This window comes from Hypanus sabinus, chromosome 4 (genome assembly GCF_030144855.1).
Source record: "Hypanus sabinus isolate sHypSab1 chromosome 4, sHypSab1.hap1, whole genome shotgun sequence".
NCBI lineage: Eukaryota > Metazoa > Chordata > Chondrichthyes > Myliobatiformes > Dasyatidae > Hypanus > Hypanus sabinus.
Window position 1 is genome coordinate 112678823 of NC_082709.1, and position 25028 is coordinate 112703850.

At 43.5% G+C, this 25028-nt stretch overlaps 1 protein-coding gene across 1 annotated transcript in view; it reads right to left on the reverse strand.

Moving 5' to 3' along the window:
• LOC132392156 (guanylate cyclase soluble subunit beta-2-like) overlaps window positions 1–22225 on the reverse strand; it is a 43168-nt gene extending 20943 nt beyond the window's left edge. Inside the window, exons 1-10 of the mRNA XM_059966006.1 lie at window positions 22205–22225; window positions 21192–21265; window positions 19804–19898; window positions 18651–18811; window positions 16427–16526; window positions 15165–15349; window positions 9735–9831; window positions 7671–7774; window positions 5581–5797; window positions 2857–3177 (exon numbers count right to left, since the gene is read on the reverse strand). Of these exons, the coding sequence (XP_059821989.1) occupies window positions 2857–3177; window positions 5581–5797; window positions 7671–7774; window positions 9735–9831; window positions 15165–15349; window positions 16427–16526; window positions 18651–18811; window positions 19804–19898; window positions 21192–21265; window positions 22205–22225 (1375 nt within the window). The remainder of the gene's footprint in view (window positions 1–2856; window positions 3178–5580; window positions 5798–7670; window positions 7775–9734; window positions 9832–15164; window positions 15350–16426; window positions 16527–18650; window positions 18812–19803; window positions 19899–21191; window positions 21266–22204) is intronic.
• Between the last annotated feature and the right edge of the window lie 2803 nt (window positions 22226–25028).

The window sequence follows — 25028 nt, forward strand, 5'->3', positions numbered from 1 at the left end:
TTCCAATAATTGTGAATTGGGATAAGTTGGTTAGAGGTAAAAACTATATTACATCAGAAATAAAAATGGAAGAAGGTGGCAATATTCAGCAGTAGGGGAGCATCTAGTATATGATGAGATAAATAGAATCAACTATCACTGAAACTAGAAAAAATTGGGATAAAAAAATTGCTAGGAAGGAGTAGTCAATACAGAGGCTAATAGGTTGCAGACCAAGAGACTGGATGACACAAGATTTGCTAATTGCAACTAATGATCTGATGGAAATGTAAACAGCAAGTGGTAATGGAAAAATGGGAGAATAAAATAAATACTCTAACACAGCAGCTGCTTGAAATCGGAAATGAAGCAAAGGATGCAGGAAATTCTCAATAATCCAAGCAACGTCTGTGGAGAGTCGGCATGCGATCACAAAGAAAACACACCAGTGGCTCTACTTCATTAAGAGTTTGAGGAGATTTGGTTTGCCACCAAAGACTCTTGCAAATTTCTACCGATATACAGTGGAGAGCCATCTGACTGTTCACATCCTAGGATTTCAAGAGGCTGCAGAAGGATGCTCACCATGTAGAACACACCTCCTTCTTGTTACTAAGATCAGGGAGGAGGTGCAGGAGGCTGAAGATCCACATTTAATGATTCAGAAACAGCTTCTTCCCCTCTGTCATCAGATTTCTGAATGGTTCACGAACCTACAAACCCGTGATCTACAGTGGATGCAATCTCACTGGCTTTCCATTTGGCCTTGGTCCACCTACTGTTGTTTATTGATTATAGCTCAACATTCAACACCATTATCCCATCAGTACTAACCAGCAAGCCTCAAAACCTGGGCTTCTGTACCGCCTCCTGCAACTGGATCCTTGACTTCCTCATTGGGAGGTCACAGTCAGTGCAGATTGTTAGTAACATCTTTTCACTGACAATCAACATGGGTGCTTAGTCCACTACTCTACTCTCTTTACAGTCGAAACTGTATGGCTAGACACAGTTCAAGTGCCATCTGTAAATTTGCAAATGACTCAACTATTGTTGGCAGAATCTCAAATGGTAACGTAAAGGCATGCAGAAGTGAGATTAGCTGGTTGAATGGTGTCGCCACAACAATCTTTCATTCAACATCAGTAAGACCAAGGTATTGACTTTGGACTTCAGGGAAGGGAAGTCAGGAGATGCACACCAGTACTCATCAAGGAATCATCAATGGAAAGGGTGAACAGGTTCAAGTTCCTGGATCTCAGCATTTCAGAGGATCCATCCTGGTCCCAACATATTGATGCCATCACAAAAGTGGCTATACATCATTAGGATTTTGAGAAATCTGGTATATCACCAAGGACTCCAGCAGGTTTCTACACCTTGAAAAGCATTCTTACTGGTAGCATCACCACCTGATATGGAGGCTCTAATGCATAGGATCAAAAAAAAAACAATCTGCAGAGGGTTGTAGATTCAGCCACCTCCATAATGGGCAATAACCTCTCCACTATCAAGGACATCTTCATCCAGAAAAAGGTGACATCCATCATTGAGGACCCTCACCATCCAGAACATGCTGTCTTCTCACTATGGCCATCAAGGAGAAGGTACTGGAACCTGAAGATGCACACTCAAAGTTTTAGGAACTGCTTCTTCCTCTCCACCATTAGATATCTCCACGGTCCATGGACCCATGAACATTACCTCATTGCTCTCTTTTTGCATTGTATTTTTAAATGTTTCTAATTGTAACTTATAGTAACTTTATATTTTACACTGAAAGCCCAACAAAAAGTAGTGGATATGGCCCTGCCCATCACAAGTAAAGCCCTCCCCATCATTGGGTATATCTACATGGAACGTTGTCACAGGGAAGCAGCATCTATCATCAGGGACCTCCACCACCCAGCACATGCTTCCTCTCACTGTTGCCATCAGGAAGATGGTGTAGGGACCTCAGCACTCACACCACCAGATTCAGAAACAGTTGTTACCCCTCAACCATCAGGCTCTTGAACCAGAGGGGATAACTTATATTTGCCCCATCATTGAAATGTTCCCACAACTGATGGACTCACTTTTAAGGACTTTTCATTTCCTGTTCATGATATTTATTATTTATTACTATTATTATTCTTTCCTTCTTGTTATATTTGTAGAGTTTGTTGTTTTATTTTGCACACTGGTTGAACCCTAAGTTGGTGCAGCCTTTCTTTCTTTGGTTCTATTATGGTTATTTTTCTATTATGGATTCATTGACGATGCCAACAAGAAAACAAATCACAGGGTTGTATATGACAACGTGTTGCTGATAATAAATTCACTTTGATCTTTGAACTTTGAATCACTGAGTTGACTGCACCACCACAGCCCTCACGGCTAGAGAATTTCAGACATTTGCAATCCCTTTGGGTGGAGAAATTTCTTCTCAGTCCCGTAGACAATATTAGACAAAAGCCAGTCCCTTCCCTTATTGTTTTCTTAACAAGCTGATCCAAAAAAACTGTATCTTATACACTCCATGAATTCACTATTGCCGGTAATTTAGTTTACCCAGACTCCCTGTGTAGCCCTGAGGAACTTTGCTCTGTCAGGTGGGCCATCAGTGAATCTCCCTCCCATACTAAAGTCAAAAAATCCCGTCGACCTTTCTAACAAATCCTGCTCTTTCGTCACTGACAAAGTTTATCATTCAAACAGTGTAATCAGCCTCATGCCCTTGGTGGGAATTTCATGACTGAAAATTTGATGCCGTATTTCCCAAATTTACAATGATTTACTTGAGGAAGTATTTCACTAGTCATGAAATGATGTGGACGGCCATGAAGAAGTGAAAGGCACGATACAAATGTAACTCTCGATTCCTGGCAGTATTACCTGCTTCGACTGGCTTGCCTTCCTTCAGCAGGTTGGCCACATGCCTGGGCAGCATGGCATACAGCAGCACCTCGGTCTTTTTCTTTTCCACCTCCAGGTTCTTAGACAGGATCCGAAGCTCTTCCTTCTTACGCTCAAGCTGATTGGACAATTCGATCTCAGCCAGCCGCTGCTGGTTGAGGAGGATGAGGTCTCGGGTGGTGTCATGTTGGGCAATATCAGCAAGATGCATTTTCCTCTCCTCCAGTTCCTGGAGGCAGCGCAGCTGTGGCGAGCACAAGTAGATCATGCACTGGAGGGATCCCATCCACAGCATCTGCCCTGAGCATCAGAGAGGGAGAGAGGGCAGAGAAAGAGAGGGAACAGGAGAGAGGACAGAGAAACAGAGGGAATGGGAGAGAGGACAGAGATAGAGAAAGAGGAGAGAGGGCAGAGAAAGAGAGGGAATGGGAGAGAGGAGAGAGAAAGAGGGAATGAGAGAGAGGACGGAGATAGAGAGAGAGGAGAGAAAGCGAGGGAACAGGAGAGAGGACAGAGAAACAGGGAATGGGAGAGAGGACAGATAGAGAGAGAGGAGAGAGGGCAGAGAAAGAGAGGGAATGAGAGAGAGGAGAGAGAAAGAGGGAATGAGAGAGAGGACAGAGAAACAGGGAACGGGAGAGAGGACAGATAGAGAGAGAGGAGAGAGGGCAGAGAAAGAGAGGGAATGAGAGAGAGGAGAGAGAAAGAGGGAACGAGAGAGAGGACAGAGATAGAGAGAGGGGAGAGAAAGAGAGGGAACAGGAGAGAGGACAGAGAAACAGGGAATGGGAGAGAGGACAGATAGAGAGAGAGGAGAGAGGGCAGAGAAAGAGAGGGAATGAGAGAGAGGAGAGAGAAAGAGGGAATGAGAGAGAGGACAGAGAAACAGGGAACGGGAGAGAGGACAGATAGAGAGAGAGGAGAGAGGGCAGAGAAAGAGAGGGAATGAGAGAGAGGAGAGAGAAAGAGGGAACGAGAGAGAGGACAGAGATAGAGAGAGGGGAGAGAAAGAGAGGGAACAGGAGAGGCAGAGAAAGAGAGGGAATGAGAGAGAGGAGAGAGAGATAGAGAGAGAGGAGAGAGGGCAGAGAAAGAGAGGGAATGAGAGAGAGGAGAGAGAAAGAGGGAACGAGAGAGAGGAGAGAAAGAGGGAATGGGAGAGAGGAGAGAGAGGGAATGAGAGAGAGGAGAGAGAGTAGAGAAAGAGAGGGAATGAGAGAGAGGACAGAGATAGAGAGAGAGGAGAGAGAGCAGAGGAAGAGGGAATGGGAGAGAGGAGAGAGAAAGAGAGGGAACGAGAGAGAGGACAGAGAGAGAGAGGAGAGAAAGAGGGAATGGGAGAGAGGAGAGAGAGAGGGAATGAGAGAGAGGACAGAGATAGAGAGAGAGAGAGAGCAGAGAAAGAGAGGGAATGAGAGATAGAGAGAGAGGAGAGAGAGCAGAGAAAGAGGGAACAAGAGAGAGGACAGAGAAAGAGGGAATGGGAGAGAGAGTAGAGAGAGAGAACGGGAACAGGAGAGAGGACAGAGAAAGAGAGGGAATGGGAGAGAGAGTAGAGAGAGAGAACGGGAACGGGAGAGAGGACAGAGAAAGAGAGGGAATGGGAGAGAGAGTAGAAAGAACGGGAACAGGAGAGAGGACAGAGAAAGAGAGGGAATGGGAGAGAAAACAGAGAGAGAGAGGGAAGGGGGAAGAGAGGACAGAAAAACGAGAGATAGAAGAGGACAAAGAAAAAGAGGGAATGTGAGAGAGGGGAAAGATGATAAAGAGAGGGAGTATGGTGAGAAAGGACAGTGAAAGAGGGAATGAGGAGAAAGGATGAGGAATAGAGAGACAAATATAGAAGAGAGAGGGAGAGCCAAAGAGATGAAGGGAGTGGGGGGGAGAGAAAGAGGGCAAGAGAATGAGAAAGGGAGAGGAAGGGACAGAAAAAGAAGTGAGATAGAGAAAGGTAGAAGAGAGGGGAGATGGGAAGAGAGACCAAAAGTAAGGAAGAGTGAGAGGGAGGGAAGGGGATAGAGAGTGACATTTAGAATATAATCCTGATTATCCCATCCGGTACTATAATGTAATGTTACAGGCAAAATATAACTTATAATCTTTACCTTCTGGTAAACAAACGAATTCCACCCCCCCCCCCACCTTTCCTCTATTCCCTCTCTGTTATTTTACCTCTTCTCACCCGCCTATCACTTCCCCTGGGTTCTCTTCTCCTTTCCTTTTACCTATGGTCCACTCTCCTGTTCGATCAGATTCCTTCTTCTCCAGGCTTTGATCTTTCCCATCTGCATCCTTCCCCTTCCTCCCATCTCTTCATTCTGGTATCTTCCTTCTTCGTGAAGAAGAACCTCATCCCAAACCATCGACTGTTTATTCACTTCCATAGATGCTGCCTGGCCCGCTGAGTTCCTCCAGAATTTTGTGTGTGTTGCTGTAATCTTTGAGATGCTTTCACAACAATTGCAGTGTCCCCATGTGGCTTTAGGAGGAAATCTCATTACTTAGATTGGGCTTGGTTCTTCTGTGCCCTTGTCTGTAGTCTTTGCAGTTATAGGGCACCTCATTTGAATACGAGAGCCTGGAACAAGCACCACATTGTCTGGTCATGCTCCATCTGCCATGGGGTTTTATCGAGATCACTACAGCCTTCTTCATCTCCTTAGTCCCCATCCACACCCCTACATCTGTTCTGAATGGCCATACCTCTGAGTTTCAGCATTGGTTGACTTCTCCAAGACACCGGCATCATTTCTCTCCGAGTTTTCAGTACAAACTGGCTGTTAATAAACTTTCTTATGCTGGAAATGGTAAACGGCACTGCTGGATGGGTGATAGTGAAGTACTCGTCGATGTTAACGTCCTTCATTTGTAACCCTGGCACATACTTCTGGATATTCACTCCTGCCTGCTTCACCCTTAGCTGGAGAGATCAGAAATTAATTTTTACCCTTAGCTGGAGAAACCGGAAATTAACTTGTAATCTGTCTTTCTAGTGTTCAATATGGATCAATCTTCAGTTGAGGCAATCAAAACCCTCGCAAGGGGTTTGCCAGAGTAATTCACCAACAACAAAACTCACGGAGCAACGTATTGAGTGTGTCTGATCATTTTAAGGCCATTGATGTTTAGCATTGGCTATACCTCAGTGGCAACCTGAAGATTATGGGTTCAAGCCCCACTTCAGGAACATAATTCATTGTGCAATTTTGGAGCAATGCAGTGGCATCAGATACGTTGACTTTCAGATGAGAGGGCAAAAAGGCTGCTCCTAAAGTGAATGCAAAAGATCCTACAGCACCAGCTTAAAGAACAAGCAAACCACTAGATGACTGCAGAGCCTTGCTATGTTTGAAATGTCTGATGCATTTGTCAATATTACATTGGCTAAGAAACCCTTTGGGAAATCCTGTCATCATTAAAAGTGCTCATTATGTCCTTCTCTCATACCAACATGTGAATTAGGAGCAAATTAAGTTGTTCTAGCTCTGTAACTGTTTAATTAGTATTGATCTAACTGTAACCTTAACTCTACATTCCCATCAGTCTGGTAGATAGACTGCCATCAGGAGTGTATCTATTATCTATGACTGCTTTCAAAATATCCTAAGACTCAGATTCCACCATCCTCCTTCCCTAAATATTTCTGCACCGTAAACCCCAAATCTCACTTTATGACCTCAGTTTTCTTGCTTTGATTGATTACATTCCATCATATCCCAGTCTCTGGGGGCTTTAATACACCATGCTGTAGTTATTACAGTGTTTGATGCTGAATTCTCATTCTGTATACACTCAATGGCCGCTCTATTAGGTACAGGAGTGGAACCCGGTGTGGTCTTCTGCTGCTGGAGCCCATCTACTACAAGGTTCAAAGTGTTGTGCATCCAGAGATGTTCTTCTGCACACCACTGACATAACATGTAGTTATTTCAGTTACCGTCACCTTCCTATCAGTTTCCTGGCCATTCTCCTTTGACCTCTCTTATTAACGAGTGTCCCCACCCCTACAGAATTACTGCTCATTGGATGCATTTTTGGTTTTTTTGTACCATTCTCTGTAAGCTCTAAAGACTATTGTGTGTGAAAATCCCAGGAGATCAGCTGTTTCAGAGATACTCAAACCACCCCATCTAACACTAACAATCATTCCAAGGTCAAAGTCACTTTTATCACATTTCTTCTTCATTCTGATATTTGGTCTGAACAACAACTGAACGTCTTGACTATGTCTGCATGGTTATATGCATTGAGTTGCTGCCACATGATTGGCTGATTAGATATTTAGATTAACGTGCAGATGTACCAGTGTACCTAATAAAGTGGCCCTGAGTTTGCATGGGTGTCCTTTCGGTGCTTTGGTTACCTCCCAGATCGCCGAACTCATGGACTTGGTAGGATAACTAGCCACTGTAAATTGTCCCTGGTGAGTAGGTAATTGGTAGAATGTAGGGGGAGTTGATGTTAATGTTGGGGAGAATAAAACGGGAATAGTGAAGGGATTAGTGTAAACAGGTATCATAGTTAAAGCATCATACACAACTAACTCTACACCCATAACAAACAGGTGGAGAGAAGGGGATGATAGACTTGCATAATTTTGCACTTGCCTGAACTGAACCTGGGCCACCATGTTGACTCACATTCTCAAGCAAACTCCTTTTGCAAACCTCAGTTACTTTCCTGCATCTCATCTGGTCTCGCTTCCACCTCCAGTTGATTACAATTGGAGGATGTCCGCACGCACTTTCTGAATCTGACAACACATAGCTTAGGAACAAGACACAAAGGTTTACCTCCTTATCAAAGACAATATGGAAAGGGAATGCGTCACAGAAAGCTTTGTTGTCGATCCAGAGCTTCTCCGGATAAACTGGCTCAAAGGAGTACAGCAAGTTACCTGGTGATAATAATACATCTGGGTGGTTAGTAAATTTTTTTACACATTTCTGGCTCTTGGCAGTTCCTTTGTGGTAGGGAACCAATTACATGGAAGGTAATCACTTCATTATGCTCATCACTGTAAAATCACTGCCGTGGAAGAGTTGGCATATTAATTAGCAGCTTGCTCCTTAACTCGGTGTCAGGTGGACTTGTTTGGGATGTCTCAAAGGTCCCATCTTTACCTTTGGGCTGATGCAACACTGAGGGAGAACATCACAGCGCAGATGATGCCCATTGGCGTCTACTGTTCACGGTCTTCATGTATTCTTTCTTTTCAAATCTTTTTATTATTATTATCCAAAATAACAAGAGTACATCGAAGCAGGTAACACTTACAATGTCTCAAAGGAAAAAAAGTAATGTTTTAAAGATTGAAAAATACGGTGACACAAAAAAAAAAGAAAAGAAAAAAAGCCCTACTAAAGCAAAGAAAGGTAAGAAAAAAAAAGAACCCATTAGGTGTTCAACCCCGGGGCCATGCGTCATACTAAAAGCTTCTAAAGATAAACATCAAACCGCCGGCAAACACAAATTATACCAAAATTTACAATTAGGTCATGGAGGAAATCTATCAATTAACTCAAATGGTAATAATGAGCAAATGAACCCCATCTTTTCTCAAAATCAAACATAGGTTCGAAGGTTTGACTTCTAATTTTCTCCAAACTAAGACGTAACATCACTTGAGAGAACCATTGTGACAGAGTGGGAGCCAACATATCCTTCCAATTCAACAGAATGGCCCTCCTAGCTATCAATGTAACAAATGCAATAACATGTTGGTCAGACAAAGAAGTACCGCAGATATTTTGAGGACTTATTCCAAAAAGCACTGTTAATTTGTTAGGTTGCAAATTAATTTTAAGTGCTTTTGAAATTGTAGAAAACATTGATTTCCAAAACTGTTCCAGTATAGAACAAGACCAAAATATGTGTGTCAGTTTAGCTTCATGGTCCTTCCAGAAATGGGTAATTGGCTGGCACGGATTTCATAGGTCAAAGGGCCAGAGTTACCTTTGTACCAGGTAGTCAGGTGGTTGGTCCAGCTAGAATCTAGAAAAAGCAGATTTGCTAGATAGTCACTCATTTCAGAAGTGTGTACAATGTGGCTGCTATATTTTTCTTTCTGGTGAATACACTTCAGTACATTATTGAGGGATTGCAGAATTTGTTCTAGAATTAATAAATAGGGCAAAACCATATCGGTAATCAGGATTAGAGTAGATAGATGAAGGAGAAGAAGATGAAGGACTGGGGGGGGGGACAAGTTAGATTGAAAGAATTGCACATCTGGGAAGGAAGTCAATAAGCTGTGTTTCTGATGTTCTAATGTATCTATGAGAAAGATGGACATGTGAGAAGGAAAAAATCCCAAGTTGAAGTGGCACAACTGATAGAGATGCTGCCTCACTCTTCAATCCTGATCTCAGGTCGTGCAGTATGAAGTTCATGCATTCTCCCTCTGTGACCACGAGGTTTCCTCGTGTGCTCTGGTTTCTCCCCAAAGGTAGATTAATTGTCCACTGTAAATTACCCCTCATGTGGGTTGGTGGTATGAGAATCAAAGGGATATGTATGAGAGAGAACATGTTGCAGGGATACAGGGAAATAAGGAGAGGGAAGATGGGATTGATGGAGATTGCTTCCCTGCACTAACATAAACCTGATGGGCCAAATGGCCTTCTGTATAGTTATGACTAAAATACAAAAAATGTTAACTCTATTTTTCTGAGCAATGTCAATAATATATCCTTTTATTTTTGGTTAAATAATTTATCACAAATTTCTTAAACTTGAATTAAACATTTTTAGAAATTCAAAATACAGAATAATGAGCAAAAAACTGATGAGTTTGAAGTGCACTATCCATGATTTATTTCATTTAATTTACCATCATTAAATATAAAAGAACATACCATAGCCTAATTTCACAACACTCCTGACAATGTCCCAGTATGTCCTTCTCCCCGACCTATGAGATGATGCATGATTGATCAGGTGCTTCTCAATGTCCTGTGTATACAGTAAGGCAGTATGTTAGTTCCTTCAGAGGTGCTGCCCGGTTCTTATTCAGTGACTATACTTCCTGTTAGAATAACTTCCAACTAGAATGAAACCAGTATGATAGAGTGAGCAGGATCCACCACAGGCAAGTCATCTATGTTGCCAGTCTGACTCCGAAAGGTTTGCCCTATTGGCTTTCAACCCCTGATGTAACAGTCTGCATTAACTAATGGCAGAAGGTGGTTTACCCCTCAGCTGCCAGAGTCATAAATCCCCCTGAGTCTGACCAAGAGTATTCTGGAACTAGGGGTTCTAGAATACTCCTGATCGGACTGGAACACGTTCAGAGAAGTGGCTACCTACGGCCATCACATTAACATTGATGAATAGGTGAGATCTGTGTCTGCCTGCAGAGAGAAGTGTGTCAAGAATGCCAGTGTTATTAAACACACCTATGTGAGGGAAAGTGAGAAGCCATGGCTGCAGAAGTCCAAGCACAGCTGAGAGATTGGAATGCTTCCTTCAGATTGGTGAATAAGAAAGCTCTCAGATCAGCAGGAGCTGTGCTCTCCCATGCCAAGAGGAAGGCAAGACAGAATTATTCACAGAGACTATTCAGCTCGGTGTTCAGTGCCCAAGAGGATGACAGTAACCTGCCTCAATGACCATCGTCCAGTTGCACTGGCCTCAACAATAATGAAGTGCTTTGAACAGCTGGTTATGGATTGCATTAAATCCCAGCTTCCTGCAACAGTGGGCTTTTTCCAGTTCGCTTATCGGTCAAATCGATCCAGTGATGATGCCATAGCCTCTGCACTCCACTCTGTCCTGTCCCACCTGGAAAATGATGCCTCATATACCGGGATTCTGTTTACTAACTTCAGCTAGGCAATTAATATGATCAACCCCTCAGAAGCTGGTTGGTAAACTGTACTCATTGAGTCTCAACAGCTCTCACTGCTGTTACCTAGATCCTGGACTTATTGACAGAAAGCCCACAGTCAATCCATTTTGACAGAAACATCTCTAGCTCCATCACACTAAGCACTGGCACGCCAACCCTGGCTAAATGCTCAGTCCACTGATGTTCACACTGCTGACGCACGACTGCACTGCTAGACCCAGTTCCAACCGTATCATCTAGTTCGCTGATGACACAACAGTGGTTGTCTCATCAATAATGATGATAAAACAGTGTACAGAGAGGAACTAGAGCACTTGGTAGAATGGTGCAAGCAAAACAACTTGAGTCTCAATGTGGACAAGACCAAAGAGGACTTTAGAAAGCTGTGAGCCAACTACTCCTCTCTGCACATACACAGATCCTCCAAGGAGAGAGTTGTAAGCACCAATTTTTTGGAAGAGCCCTTAACAGACAACCTCACCTGGTTCCTCAACACCACTTTTTTTTGGTCAAGAAACCACGGCAGCATCTTCACTTCCTGAGAAACTTGAGGTGAGTGAGGCTCACCCCACCCGCCCCCCCCCCCAAACTAATTTAATCAATTTTTTCATCAAGCGTGTTCTGGCCAGCTGTGTCATCATCTAACACAGGTATTTCAAGGCAACTGGCCACAATACCCTACAAAGGACAGCAAGGACTGCTGAGAGGATGATCAGGATCTCTCTTCCACCCATTAGAGATAATTATCAGGAGCACTGTGTACACTGGGCCCTTAGCATTTGTAAGTGATGCCTCCCTTCAGTCTATCAATCTTTTTGACCCTCCCCCCCCACCATCAGGCTGGAGGTATCATAGCATTAGCACCCAGGCCATAAGACTACTGAACTCCCTGACCCCATCCAGGTCTCATCACGCATGAAGCCACAGTGTTGTTTCATTTGGCAATATACATGTGAACAGTTGATTGACAATAAACTGTACTTGAACTTGACCTTATTCCACAGAACAGTAATGGGAGCCATAAGTAAAAATCAAAAGACTTTAAAAAATATTGAGTAGCAACTTGCTGTGAAGTTCTGGGAGTTCCTGATATAACTGTCAGAAAGTTTGTGATTGCAAAGGTTGAAGCCCCAATTTTCCTGAGAGCTTCTTGTTGCTATCTTTCTGATATGTTCCAGCACTGGATGTGGCGAAGTTTCCCAGCATCTGGAGTATACAGTTTGGTCTCCTTATTTAAGGAACAACATGCTTCACTGAAGCAGTGCAGGGAAAGCTTGCTTGGTTGATTCCTTGACATGTGAAGATTGGTCAGGCAAGATGCACCTATCCAGTATGAGGGGGATTTTATTGAAACATCTGATTCTGGGGGGACTGGTGGAGTGGTGCTGAGAGGAGCTGTTATGTTCCACTTGGATGTTTCCCTTAACAGGGTACCTAGAACTAGGGGTATGATTCCATTTAAGTTGGCAATGAGAAGGAAGTCCTTCCCTCTGTGGATTGTGAATCGTTGGAGTTCTTGAAGTGAGACAGCTGTAGAGACAGAGTCATTGAATGAGCCCTACAGAGAGTTGAAATACAGGGAGCCAATGGGTATGGAGAAAGAGAGGAAAGGTGGAATTGAGGCCAAGACAGGATGAACCATGATCTTTGTGAATGATGGAGCAGGCTGTAGAGGCTGACTGTTCTATCCCACTCCTGCTTCTTGTGGTTTTACATACAATTTCAAACCTACCTGGTGAACGTATACCAGAGTCCATCTGATGCTAGTTCATCCACTCCATTAATTTCAATGAAAGATGGTAACTTACAGGTATTTTTTATTTAACAAATTGAAATTAAATCTATTTAATTGTTTAAATGTTTTCTAGTGTTTTGAGTTGTAAATATAAAGCGTAATCAATTATTAAGAGTTTTGAGTGATGCTTTTTGACAATGGCATGGTTTTGGCAGCTGACAGCAACGTTCTGTAGGAGATGTACTCATTCCTCAAGAAGGCAGTGTCTATCATTATGGACCCTCACCATCTGAGACATCCCCTCATCTCATTACTACATATGGGAGGAGATACAGGAGCCTGAAGACTCACATTCAACAATTCAGGGACAACTTCTTCCCCTCCATCACCAGATTTCTGAATGGTTCATAAACCTATGAAAACTAACAGGATCCCACCACCAATCACATCTTTCCCTTCCCCCCCCCTTTCTGCTTTCCGCAGGTATCGCTCCCTACGCGACTCCCTTGTCCATTCATCTCCCCCATCCCTTCCCACCGATCTCCCTCCTGGCACTTATCCTTGTAAGTGGAACAAATGCTACACCTGCCCTTACACTTCCTCCCTCACCACCATTCAGGGCCCCAGACGGTCCTTCCAGGTGAGGCGACACTTCACCTGTGAGTCGGCTGGTGTGGTATACTGCGTCCGGTCCTCCCGGTGTGGCCTTTTATATATTGGTGAGACCCGACGCAGACTGGGAGACAGTTTCGCTGAACACCTGCGCTCTGTCCACCAGAGAAAGCAGGATCTCCCAGTGGCTACACATTTTAATTCCATGTCCCATTCCCATTCTGATATGTCTATCCATGGCCTCCTCTACTGTCAAGATGAAGCCACACTCAGGTTGGAGGAACAACACCTTATATACTGGCTGGGTAGCCTCCAACCTGATGGCATGAATATTGACTTCTCTAACTTCCGTTAATGCCCCTCCTCCCCTTCTTACCCCATCCCTGATATATTTAGTTGTTTTTTTTCTCTCTCTGCCTGTTCTCCATCTCCCTCTGGTGCTCTCCTCCCCCTTTCTTTCTCCAGAGGATTCACGTCCCATGATCCTTTCCCTTCTCCAGCTCTGTATCCCTTTCGCCAATCACTTTTCTGGCTCTCAGCTTCATCCCACCCTCTCCGGTCTTCTCCTATCATTTTGCATTTCCCCTCCCCCTCCTAGTTTCAAATCTCTTACGATCTTCCCTTTCGGTTAGTCCTGACGAAGGGTCTCGGCCCGAAACATCGACAGTGCTTCTCCCTATAGATGCTGCCTGGCCTGCTGTGTTCCACCAGCATTTTGTGTGTGTTGCTAAAATTACCTCTTTATTCCCTTCTTGGATAGATTATTTTGTAATTTATAATAATTTTATGACTTTGCACCGTATCGCTGCTGCAAAACACAGTTCATGTGATATACTGCACATCAGTGATAATAAATTTGCTTCTGAACAACCTATTTAAAAATTGTACCTCTTCCCTTCCAACAACACTCTGAAAAACTGTTTCCTCTCCCTCTTCTGCGAGTGACATCAGTTTAATGCTCTCACAATGAAGAACCATAGGGAATAATTTTTTAAAATCTTATTTGCCAATTGAAGGTGCCACATTTGGTAAATTTTATGGAATAGGAATTGTAGAGTTAATAACCTGAATCCACAATAGGCGATGGGCTTTGACTTGCAAAATAATTCCCACTGTTTCAGAAATTACAATTACTTTTTACACATACTCCCAGTTTAATCTATCTGGCATCAGCTATATAACTGCACATGTGACCATAGAATCTTGTGTCGTTTTAATACAGGTCCTCCCTGGGTAGTGAGTCCCCCGGCTTATGGACAGCCCTTACATATTTGGGAAAGGGGTAGGATGGATGGGGATGGATTTGCCAGCTGCTATAGGGTTGCAGGAATCTTCTGTTGGCTGGAAATGGGATATTTCCACACTTTCTCTGCCCAGCCTCTCCATATCCTCCCTCTGAACTTCGGCAGTCATGGGCCAGGTGGAGTCGAGGAAAACTGGGGAGCAGCGAGGTGTCTCACTCTCTCACTCACTCCTCCCACACTTGTTGACTCTCACATTACAGAAGTTTCTGTGATCCTGCCCCACGTGTTATTCTTGTTCATATCCTTCTTATGAACTGTTAGAGTCATGGACAGTTCTCAGGAACAGAACCCTGACATAACCTGGAGGCAATCTTTAATGTGGTTATCTGAATATTTCTAAAGAGCGCTAAAAGCTTTTGCAACAGGGCAGTCAAGCAGCCTCCTTAATCAAGAGAGCACACCCACAGCAGGCTCTATGTCATAACTATCAATATACAGAGCCTGAAGGCACTTGTATAGAATTTCCCTTGATGAGCAATTATTCCACCTACAAACTAGTGGCATGGAATAAACTGCCTGAAAGTGAGGCAGAAGCAATTCAATAACATTCAAATGTCAATTTGATATTTGGTTGAAAGGGGTAAATATTCTTGGCTACAGGAAGGAAAACGGATTGGCTGCCCCTTCAAAGGCCCAGCACAGGCAGAAGAGTTTGAATGACATTTGATTGCATGACTTAAAACAAGTGGATCTGCTGAAGATTCATGTAATAACTTTGGGACATTATTCCCAAAGAATAATTGCTTTCACAGATTTGGTTCCATGCTACAAAAAATGTAAGATCTACCTCCTTCCCTGTGGACTGTGAGTTGCCTTCCAGCCTCTCCCTCCTTCTCCTTGAGCATTTCTTCTGGACAACAAGGAAAATCACATGCTCCTTTTCCTCTGTGCATTCTTCCTCTTCTGACCGGTTCAGGATTTCCATCTCCACCTCTGTTTCAAAGAAGTCTATTGCAACGGCTTCTATTATCCCTAAAGGACCAGATGTTTAAAACAAAAGTGAAAAGCGATCTACATACTGGGGCAGGGTTTTCCCCAAACTGGCCCCTCAGCACGTGGAGGAAGTGGCCTTTCTATAGACCCCGTTTGATTTCCCTTCCAGTGTTTTGCAATTCACAAACTGGCTTTACACTTCATTGAAGAGCAACAAGTATGATAACCCTGGCTTCCCACAGTAACCCTGCCGGGTAACAACTGGGGCAAAATCCAGGCAAGTAGCAATATAGGCTGCAATCCAGTTTACCCTTGTAAACAGGCTGTAAGTGTAAAATCTGTCCTGTAAACAGATTACAGTTCTGCTTCCAGTCCAGCCTACATTCCAGCCTGAAACCCAATGTGTAATCAGACCTGCAATCTGCAATCAATCCTGTTTACAATCTAGTTACAATCCAGTCTGCAATCCTGCATACCTTCCTGCCTGCAATCCTGCCTACAAATCAGTTGCAATACAACCTGCAATCCTGCCTGAATAATCCCTTAATGCTGCCTTCATCTTGTCTGCATTCCAATTTCCAATCTGGCCTGTAATCCATTTAGCCAAGTTGCCTTTAACATACCCCCAAAAAATGGGGACAGATTTTTAATCCACTGGGCAGCAGCTGATGGCATCCTTCATGCATCAAGTGCACGCTAACACCACATGGTACACATCACCTTATCCAGTGCAACGGTCATTCCGCCTTGTTTACATTAAGACTCACGGCCCATTTGATGGTCCCAGCTTCCTATTTTCACCACAATCTTTGTTTGCAGGCTCAAGAATGGAGAGGAAGTAGCCAGTCAAAATAACAATTTCTTACTTTACTTCTTCCAAAGTCACAGGAAGGGCGTTGGGATAACTTGCCTAAATAAAGTACCTTTGATGAAGTGGGTAACATAAAGACACAAAAGAGTCACCAGGTCTCTGAGGTATAGATTCAATGTAGAATAAGCTCGATGTACTGAATGGCCTTATACTTTTCCAACATTAGTATCAATAACCGGCCTGGTTCTTCTGTATCCAACATAAAAAATGGGTGCAAGGGGGTGTTAAATAACAGCTGATAATACCTGGGACAATGTGGTAGAGACCTTTCCTGTCAGAATAATAATGAAGCCACATCTCTCCATTGTCCCTCATTTCCACTCGAAAAGACGGTGCTCTCATTGCCTGTTAACCAGATAAAATTGGGCGTTTTATTGACAGACATTGGATTTGGCAAATGTATTCTGCAACTTGCTTTCAGCACAGTAACTTCAAATGACTTCTTTGTCACTCTGGGGTACTGCAAGTCTGTGTCTTTATTGATACTCGATGGAGGGCGCTAATGTTTTTTGCTGTTGGGGGGGTTCTTTGCCTTGCTGCTGATTGTACATGGGGGGGGCCTTTGGGTTCTAACATTTACCTGTCGTTCATTCCTTGGGGCACTCCTCTGTTTTCGGGGATGTTTATGAAGAAAAAGAATTTCAGGATGCATATTGTATACATTTCTCTGACATTAAATGTACCGATTGAACCATTCACTTTGGACTTTAAAATCTTCTCTTTATACTTTTATTGGCTCCATTACAGTTCAGTCTGGAACATTGATAGTAGAGCAAGTGAAATATCTCAACCCTGGTGATTACCTGAACTCTGTGAACGTACCGAATCAGCTCTAGGCAACATTATTGCATTTGCTAGATTCTGGTAATTAAGCTGAGAATGGAATTCTCCCCGCTTAGTTTGAGCCCAGTATTGCAATGATTCACCGTGACCGAAGGCTGGTGCCGGGGCAATCGGCTGGGTGTGGTGTGGGTGACCTGCAGAGGACAGACACACTGAGTGACTGCAGCTGAATCTTTCCAGTTAGGCAGGCGCCTGACGGGGGAATCTGCTCTAACAGGAAGTATATCTGCAAGCAAGGCAAAATGTGTAGGGCAAGTGAAAAAACCAGGCAGGAGAACAGAACTAATTTGATGTTGGTTTTAATGATGCAGTAGGCTGAATAGCCACAAGGACCAACATTCCTCATCATCACCCAAAATAGCTGCCCCGAACAAGACTAGAAGCTCTGCTTCTCTCTCCATACATGCTACCTGTCTATCTGGGTGCTCTCCCCCTTTCCACAGTTAATTGAATTTCAGTCATCCTCAAGGTTGTACATTACAGAAATGCGTCCTTTGGCCACCATATCCATGCCAAACCTTTTGCCCATTTACCCGTGTTAGTTCCATATTCTTCTAATCCTTGTCTGTTAAAGTGCCCCTATAAAGACCTCTTAAACATTGTAATTCCAGAGATTGGTCACCCCTTGTGTTAAAAAGACCTTACACCTCAATTCCCCTTTAGACTCTGTCAACTCGGCTCCAACCTGTGGCCTCTTGTTTCTAGCGCTCTGTTCCTTCTTGTTGGCAGTGATAGCAGTTAGAAGGTGCAGTCCCACTCTCGGAACATGCTGTGACAGACACTTCATGGCCCAGCAACATTCAGATTGCGCTTTAGGCCAAGAGCACAGGGCATTTTGAAGCAGAAGTGAAGAGATCTTCCCAGTGTTCATACCAATATTAATATCTGAACAGCATTTCTAATTAAGGTTCATCTGCTCATGTATTTCATTGCTCTGTGGGAACTTTACTAGATGCAAATTTGCTGTCACGTTTCTTTTAGTGGCTACTCTTAAAACTTGTATCAGGAGGTACAGAAACCTGAAAGCACACACTTCAGGAACAGTTTCTTCCCCGCTGCCATGCAATTTCTGAATGGACATTAAACCCATGAACACTACTTCATTTCTTTTTTGCACTTCTTACTTAATTTAACATATGTATAAATGTAATTTAGTTTTTATTATTATGTATTACAATATTTTGCTGCCACATGACAACAAATTTCACAACATATGCTGGTGATATTAAACCTGATTCTGATTCCAATTTTGAGAATGTGTAAGACACCTTGGCTCATAAACAAAACATTGTAGAGGTATAAATATGTTTTCCGTGCTCAGAGTCAATTTACACAACCATCAGGTCAGGCAGCAGCCATAGAGAGAGAAACAGAGTTAACATTTCAGGTTGAAGATGCTTCATCAGATGGGTCTGATTAAGACCCTGTAACTTCTTCCCACAGTTGCTGCCTGACCTGCTGAGTATTTCCAGCATTTTCGGTTCCTGTTTCAGATTTCTAGCATCTGCGTATTTTTTAAACTTTCTATCAACCACAGTTTCAAATTGAAGTAATAAAAGTAAAATAGCTTCAATTATTATTAGCCCAAAGGATAATACCCACAATGCTTGTGGAAAGGTGTATTACCTGATACGACAGTGCAAGATAGCTGTGAAGGGCATCTAAATTTTCAATAAACTCCATCAGTGATCCTCCCAATGTGCGTAGCATCCTGTCATAGCCAGACATCTTACAAAAAGTGAAGAAGTATCCTCCAAAGAGTTTCAAAAGCACCTCAGTGGATAGGTCTGTGAGTAAGAAGATCTGGTTTAGTTTACCACTTTGACTACTGCAAGGTTACCAGTGAATTTTCACTTTATAACGCCACTTTTGAAAAAGATCGTGCTTTAATGCAGCCCAGAAAATACAGTGGAGTTTTACTGAGGGTGACGTGGAGTGATAGGCTGGTGACTATTCAGTGTCTGGGGAGGTGTGGTCAGTGTGTGACACATGCAAGCTCATACTTATTGTCAAGAACAAGTGCTTGTCAACAAGACAAGATCAATGAAGGACACCCACCCAGACACTCATTAATAGATGCATAGGTAGCTTATCGTACAGTTTAGTTCATCTGTATGTATGTAGATTGTTAATGTCCTAAACGGTGAGTGAAAAGCCATTGGGGTACAAGTATCTCATGCACTAAATATCAGAGGGAGTACGTATGGGTATCGAACTCTGCTTCAGTTCCATTGAAATCTGGGAACCTGAACCTCAGATGCAGAGTTTTCATACATTCCCACACTACCCGTTACTGCATAGGCAGAGAAGGAGTTAGGATATTAGTCAGTTTCTTCAGTAGATTGTTTGCTGCTCCAGGTTCAAGTATCTGCAGTCTTGACAGATTTTCCAAACTATTGGATAATATTCTGTTAGGGAAGCATGGGAACTGAGTCTCTGGGAATGGCAGGGGAATGTGGGAAGTGGGAACTGAGTAAGTTTAAAGGCAATGAGTTAACCAGGGCCCAGGTGAGTAGAAGGGGATTACTGATAAAGATCACCTGGTGAGCCAGATGCTGAACAATCATGGATTATTGAAGGTATTTTGCACTTGGCACAATCAACACCTATCTGCACTGGAATCTGTACATTTTGTATTGTCCATACAACTTTACTTTGTATGTGGCTCTCTGTACACCTGACAAACTGCAAATTGTGTTATACTCAGCTGCACACAACACTTTAACACATCCATTCACATAGGCATTGCATTCCCAATCTCTCGGCAATTGTGACTTACTGAGCATGTTAGATGATGCGTGCAGAAGACTCAGTGTGATAACGTCATCGTAAACCTGGTAGGTCATAAAGGTGTCTTGAACTTCAGCCTGTGCTCTGGGAAGAAAAGGGTTGTGAGGAAGAAGAACTTAAAGAAATGGAAAACCCTGGTGACAGCTAAAGAAAACAGGAAATTGGAACTAAAAGAGCAAGTGGTGGAAGTACACAGCAGATTGTTCAAAACCTAGCTGATATCTGTCCTGTACATTGCTCTTTGACTTCTGTGACTGATCCTTTTGACTGAACTGAACCTTTTTTGCTGGTTCCTTTCACCATAGAGTCTAATCTAAAACAATTACTGTCTTGCACTTGGAGTGTCAATAGTTCTTCTGGCTGATTTAGTTCAATGGACAAATCCACCCGTTGGACGTAGTCACAGCCCAAACTACAGTGTTGTCACTGGATGACAGTAGCAAAATAAACAATCATTCCACTCGAGGCTGTTGTAGCACCCTGTCCTTCAACAATTCACTGTCCCCATAGAACTTCACTGCTGAATTGTCCTTTGGGGATCTGTTTATTTTAACCACGTCCCTGATGCCTGGCCCAGAGATCAAAAGGTTATTTTTTAAAACAATGTCTTCCTGAAGGGATAATCATTCCAAATAAAATATCCATCATGTATGAGCCATGTGTCTGTTCTCTATCTGCATTGTGCTGTGTGTTTCTTACGGTAACTGGTCACATGAGTGTGGGTGTGGTAAAAGCAAAGGGAATAAGTTACATATTCACACTTTGTTCATGCCAGTTTGCAGCTGGATTCTGACGGATGTAGTATCTTTAGTTGACCCCCCAATTACACTTAACTTACACTTGGGCAATGCTTAAGTTTCATCGCTTCAAGATTGTATGTTTGCTAATTGCTAATAAAGGATTGAATACATACTGTATTTTCAACTTTTAGAACAATCATTATGGGAACCGAGGGTGCATCATTCAAGTGTATCAGATCCGTGGGGGTCACCAGTAGCAGCAAATGAATTTGGTTTGAATTGGCTGTCACATATTGGCTAAAAACTGGGCAAAAAAAACCACACTCACAGCAAGAAACCTCGAATCCCACTTTGGATTTCAACGCAAGTTAAAATAATTTCTGCCAAGCTTTTATTTTGAAGGAAATGGCCTAAGATTTCCAGCTTGTGGATGCCAAAGTCTCAGTGCCAGCTACATACCCTGCTAGTCTATACTGACTGGAAGAACTCAGATTTTGGCAATAATGGGAACCAAATGAGGACAGATCACCTGACCCTTTTCCACAAGAGGCTCCATTTCCAGTAACTTCAGTCAAAATGGCTCCCACAATCAATAAAGAACAGCTTCAAAGCCTTTGACAGAATTATTAGTACACACCTCAAGGCCTCCCATGTGTCTTCACCAAAGTTCTCCACTAGCAGAGATTTCAGGCAGGTATTAATGAATCCATACTGAAAACAAAATGTTTAAGCATCAGTCTATCACTGTGTTGGCTCTGTGACTACATTATAACTGTATCAAGTCAAGTTTATTGTCATGTGCACAAATGAAAAGAACTTGTTTACGTCACAGTCATATAGACCCAGACAACCGGGAACATGTTATACATAGATTATACATAAATTATATAAAACTTTAAAAATCCTGTGCAGAAACAGTGCAAAACAGAAGTAGTCAGAGAAAGTCCAGATGGTCCATTGTGTTGTGTTCCTGGGGTGGGTTTTGAGCTGTGCAGGTTGATTCAGGGACCCGATGATAACAGGGAAGTACAGTAGCTGCTCCTGAACCTGGTGGTTTGGATATTCAGGCTCCTGTGCTCCATTCTCACCCACCTGTTCTTTATCCATTACAACTTGGATTGACTGTTAAACACAAAGTATACTGCAGATGCTGTGGTCAAATCAACACGTACAAACAAGCTGGATGAACTCAGCAGGTCAGGCAGCATCTGTTGAAATGAGCAGTCAACGGATCCTGCCCGACCTGCTGAGTTCATCCAGTTTGTTTGTACGTGTTGGATTGACTGTGCTTTATGACTGAACATACAGCAAGGACTTGAACCTTGCAGGTCAGTGTGGGTGGTCTGTCCATGGTAGTTCCTTCATTAACTGTTTCTCCACAGATACAGGATATATGGCATATATTGCTGTAAAAACTCTACAACTGTTTGCAACAGTAGTGAGGCCACAGCTTAAGTTCTATGTGTTGTTTTCACCACGTTACGAGAAAGAGGGTGCAGAAGAGATAGAGGTTATGTTCTCAGTGCTGGAAAGTTGTCGGTGCTGGAAAAATAGGGGAGGCTGGGGTTATTGAAAGGAGACTTAACTGAAATGGTCCATGGTAATCTACGAGGGTCTAGATACAGTAAACAAGGAGAATCTATTTCCTACCACATAAGCATTAGAAACCATGTCGCACAGATTTAAAGCAACTGGTCGCAGGATTTGAAGAGAAACCCGATCCGCACCTCAGCCTGAAAGCACCCAGTGGCCGAAGCATTCGGTCAGCAGAAGGACCCTGACGACGCGGCGCGGGAGGGTGGAAGTAACAATCTGCCGGAGTTGCGATGGAGCTAGGCAAGGACAAGGGTGTCCCCACAAACTCAGTCAGAGTCCTCCGCAATCAGAAGCCCTGGATGAACCGTGAAATCAGTAATCTGCCGAGGGCCAGATCAGAGGCATTCAAGTCTGACGACCAAGAAAGTTACGGGAGGTCCAGGAATATCTCCGGAAGGCCATCTTACAGGTGAAGTGGCCCTCCCGGACCAAACCTGAATCATCGAAGGGTGCTCGACAGCTGTGATAGGGCTTGAATGTAATCACCTGTTATAAAGTTACACCAAGCGACAGCAGCGCTTCGATTCTGGGTGAGCTCAATGCCTTCTATGCTCGCTTTGACCGTCAACACTCGGAAGAAACTTTACGAAATCCCACAGCCCCCGATAATCCTGGGATTTCAGTCTGAGGCTGAGGTGCAGGCAGCCTTCAGGAGGGTGAACCCAGGAAAGACATCCAGCCCAGACAGGGTACCTGGCCAAATACTGAAGGCCTGCGCTGATCAGCTGGCTGGAGAGTTCGCTGACATCTTCAGCCTTCGGCCGTCTAAAGTACCCACCTGCTCCAAGCAAGCTTCATTTACAGCAACGTGCTGACCTGCCTCCATGTCAATCGTCCGGCAGCATTTACATCCACTGCGACGAGGTGCTTTGAGAGCTTGGCGATAAAGCATATCCACTCCTGCCCGAGAAGCGACTTCGATCTGCAACAATTTGCCTACCAGCACAACAAATCTACAGCAGATGCCATCTCATTGGGTCTTCACTCAACCCTGGAAAATCTGGACAGCAAAGATGCAAACATCAGGATGCTCTTTATCAACTATACAGCTCAGCATTCAATACCATCATCCCCTCAAAACTAATCAAACTCCAAGCCCTCAGCCTCAATACCTCCTTGTGTTTTCTGGAAATTACTTTGCACAAGTAACTCTGGCTTCGCTTGACATGGACACCTTCCAGGCTGAGTAAACTAACCCGCCAGACCAAATCTAACATTAGAGATAAAAGCGACTGCAGGCGCTGGAATCGCGAAGCCGCCGGGATCCTCCCGCTCTTCGTGTGCTGCGCCAAATCTAACGCTTGAAACGTTGGTGCAGATTCTGCAAGTAACAGTAGTGTAATTGTTGTGGGGACTACACACCACCGGACCCCGTTGTTTGTGAATCAACTGTTGACAGTACAGTTTTGGACAATTTGAAACTTCCCGCTGGTTCTCCGCAGATAATTTATTTTAGTCAGATATTCAACGATGTCCCTCCCCCTCCAGCGTGCCTTCTTCACTCAGGGTCCGCCTTTATACCGACTGAAGGAGACCTGAACCAGCTCTCCTAACCTTTCACCGTTCTGTGTTAATACCGCGCCCTGTGTTCCGGGCTCCAGCCGGTAACCACCGTCTGCGAGGGCAGGAAGGTCGAGAGGTGGGTGGGGGAGAATGAGAGCGGGAATTGGAAGTTGGGACAGGTCTACATGAGAGTCTAGCTACACGTACCATGTCGTCCGCTCTCCGCCGCTCTGTTGCCTCAGGCCCGTGGGTGAGTAGAGAGGACTAAACGGTAAATCGCGTTCCCGCTCTTCAGACAATACTTCAGATTTGCTCTGCCTCTCTCACTTTCTCCGCCTCTTGCTTTGACTGTGTCCCTCGGCGCGCGTTTCCTCGCTATGGGACAACCTGCTGGAGAAAGAGGCGTGAGGAAGGCACCGGCTTTCATTCCCTTGTGCGTATATCGCCCATCCTTTAAACCGGGTGCGGATCCTCCACCCCGGTGGGCAGAAATTCCGGAGCCCCTCCTGCTCTTCGCGAACGGCCAGTCCACGCCAAAACCTTCAAACCTCTCGAAGCCAGCACAGGTAGAATGCAGAATTTGCTTGCGGCAATTTGTACTAAAAATAATTCGAACATTATAATTAAATTAATATAATTAAACAATATTATCATTAAATTAATAGTACAATTGAATCAATATTATAATGAAAGTATTATTTAAATTGAGTCAAAATTAAAACTAAATTATATCATAATTAAAATAATTACAGTGAAAATCTAGCCATCAAATAACACCACACGCTGCAAAGTAATTTAACCAATATTACAATGAAGTGCTAAAGCGCCACATCAAATAACATTTGATGGTATCTGTTTTAACCTGTAGTCATACCATGACAGAATCATTCAACGCTGCGGTGCTACCGGGATGCACTCAATTCATGTAACTCTCAGACCGCGAAATAAATAGTACTAAATATACAACTTAATATCATCAAACAGTGTTATAATCAAATATTGCAATAAACTAATATTATAATTAACTCTACAATTGTGCCCAGTAGATGTCCCACTCGAACTATATTTAATAACAAAATCCTACAAATAAACGACGTTACAATCACTCTTTACTAGATTCAGAGTACATTTGTTATCAAAGTATGTATGTAGTATACAACCCTGAGATTCGCTTCGCACAGCCACACAACAAAGAAATCCATGGAACCTGCTCAAAGAAAATTATCTACCAACCCCCACCCCGCGCAAAAATGCAACTCGCGCAAACGGCAAAAAAACTAGTGGAAAGCACAGAATATAAAGCACAGAATTGAAAGAGTCCAGGTGTGAGAAACTGCAAACTATACCACAGTTTGTGATAGAAGACGGAAGGTGC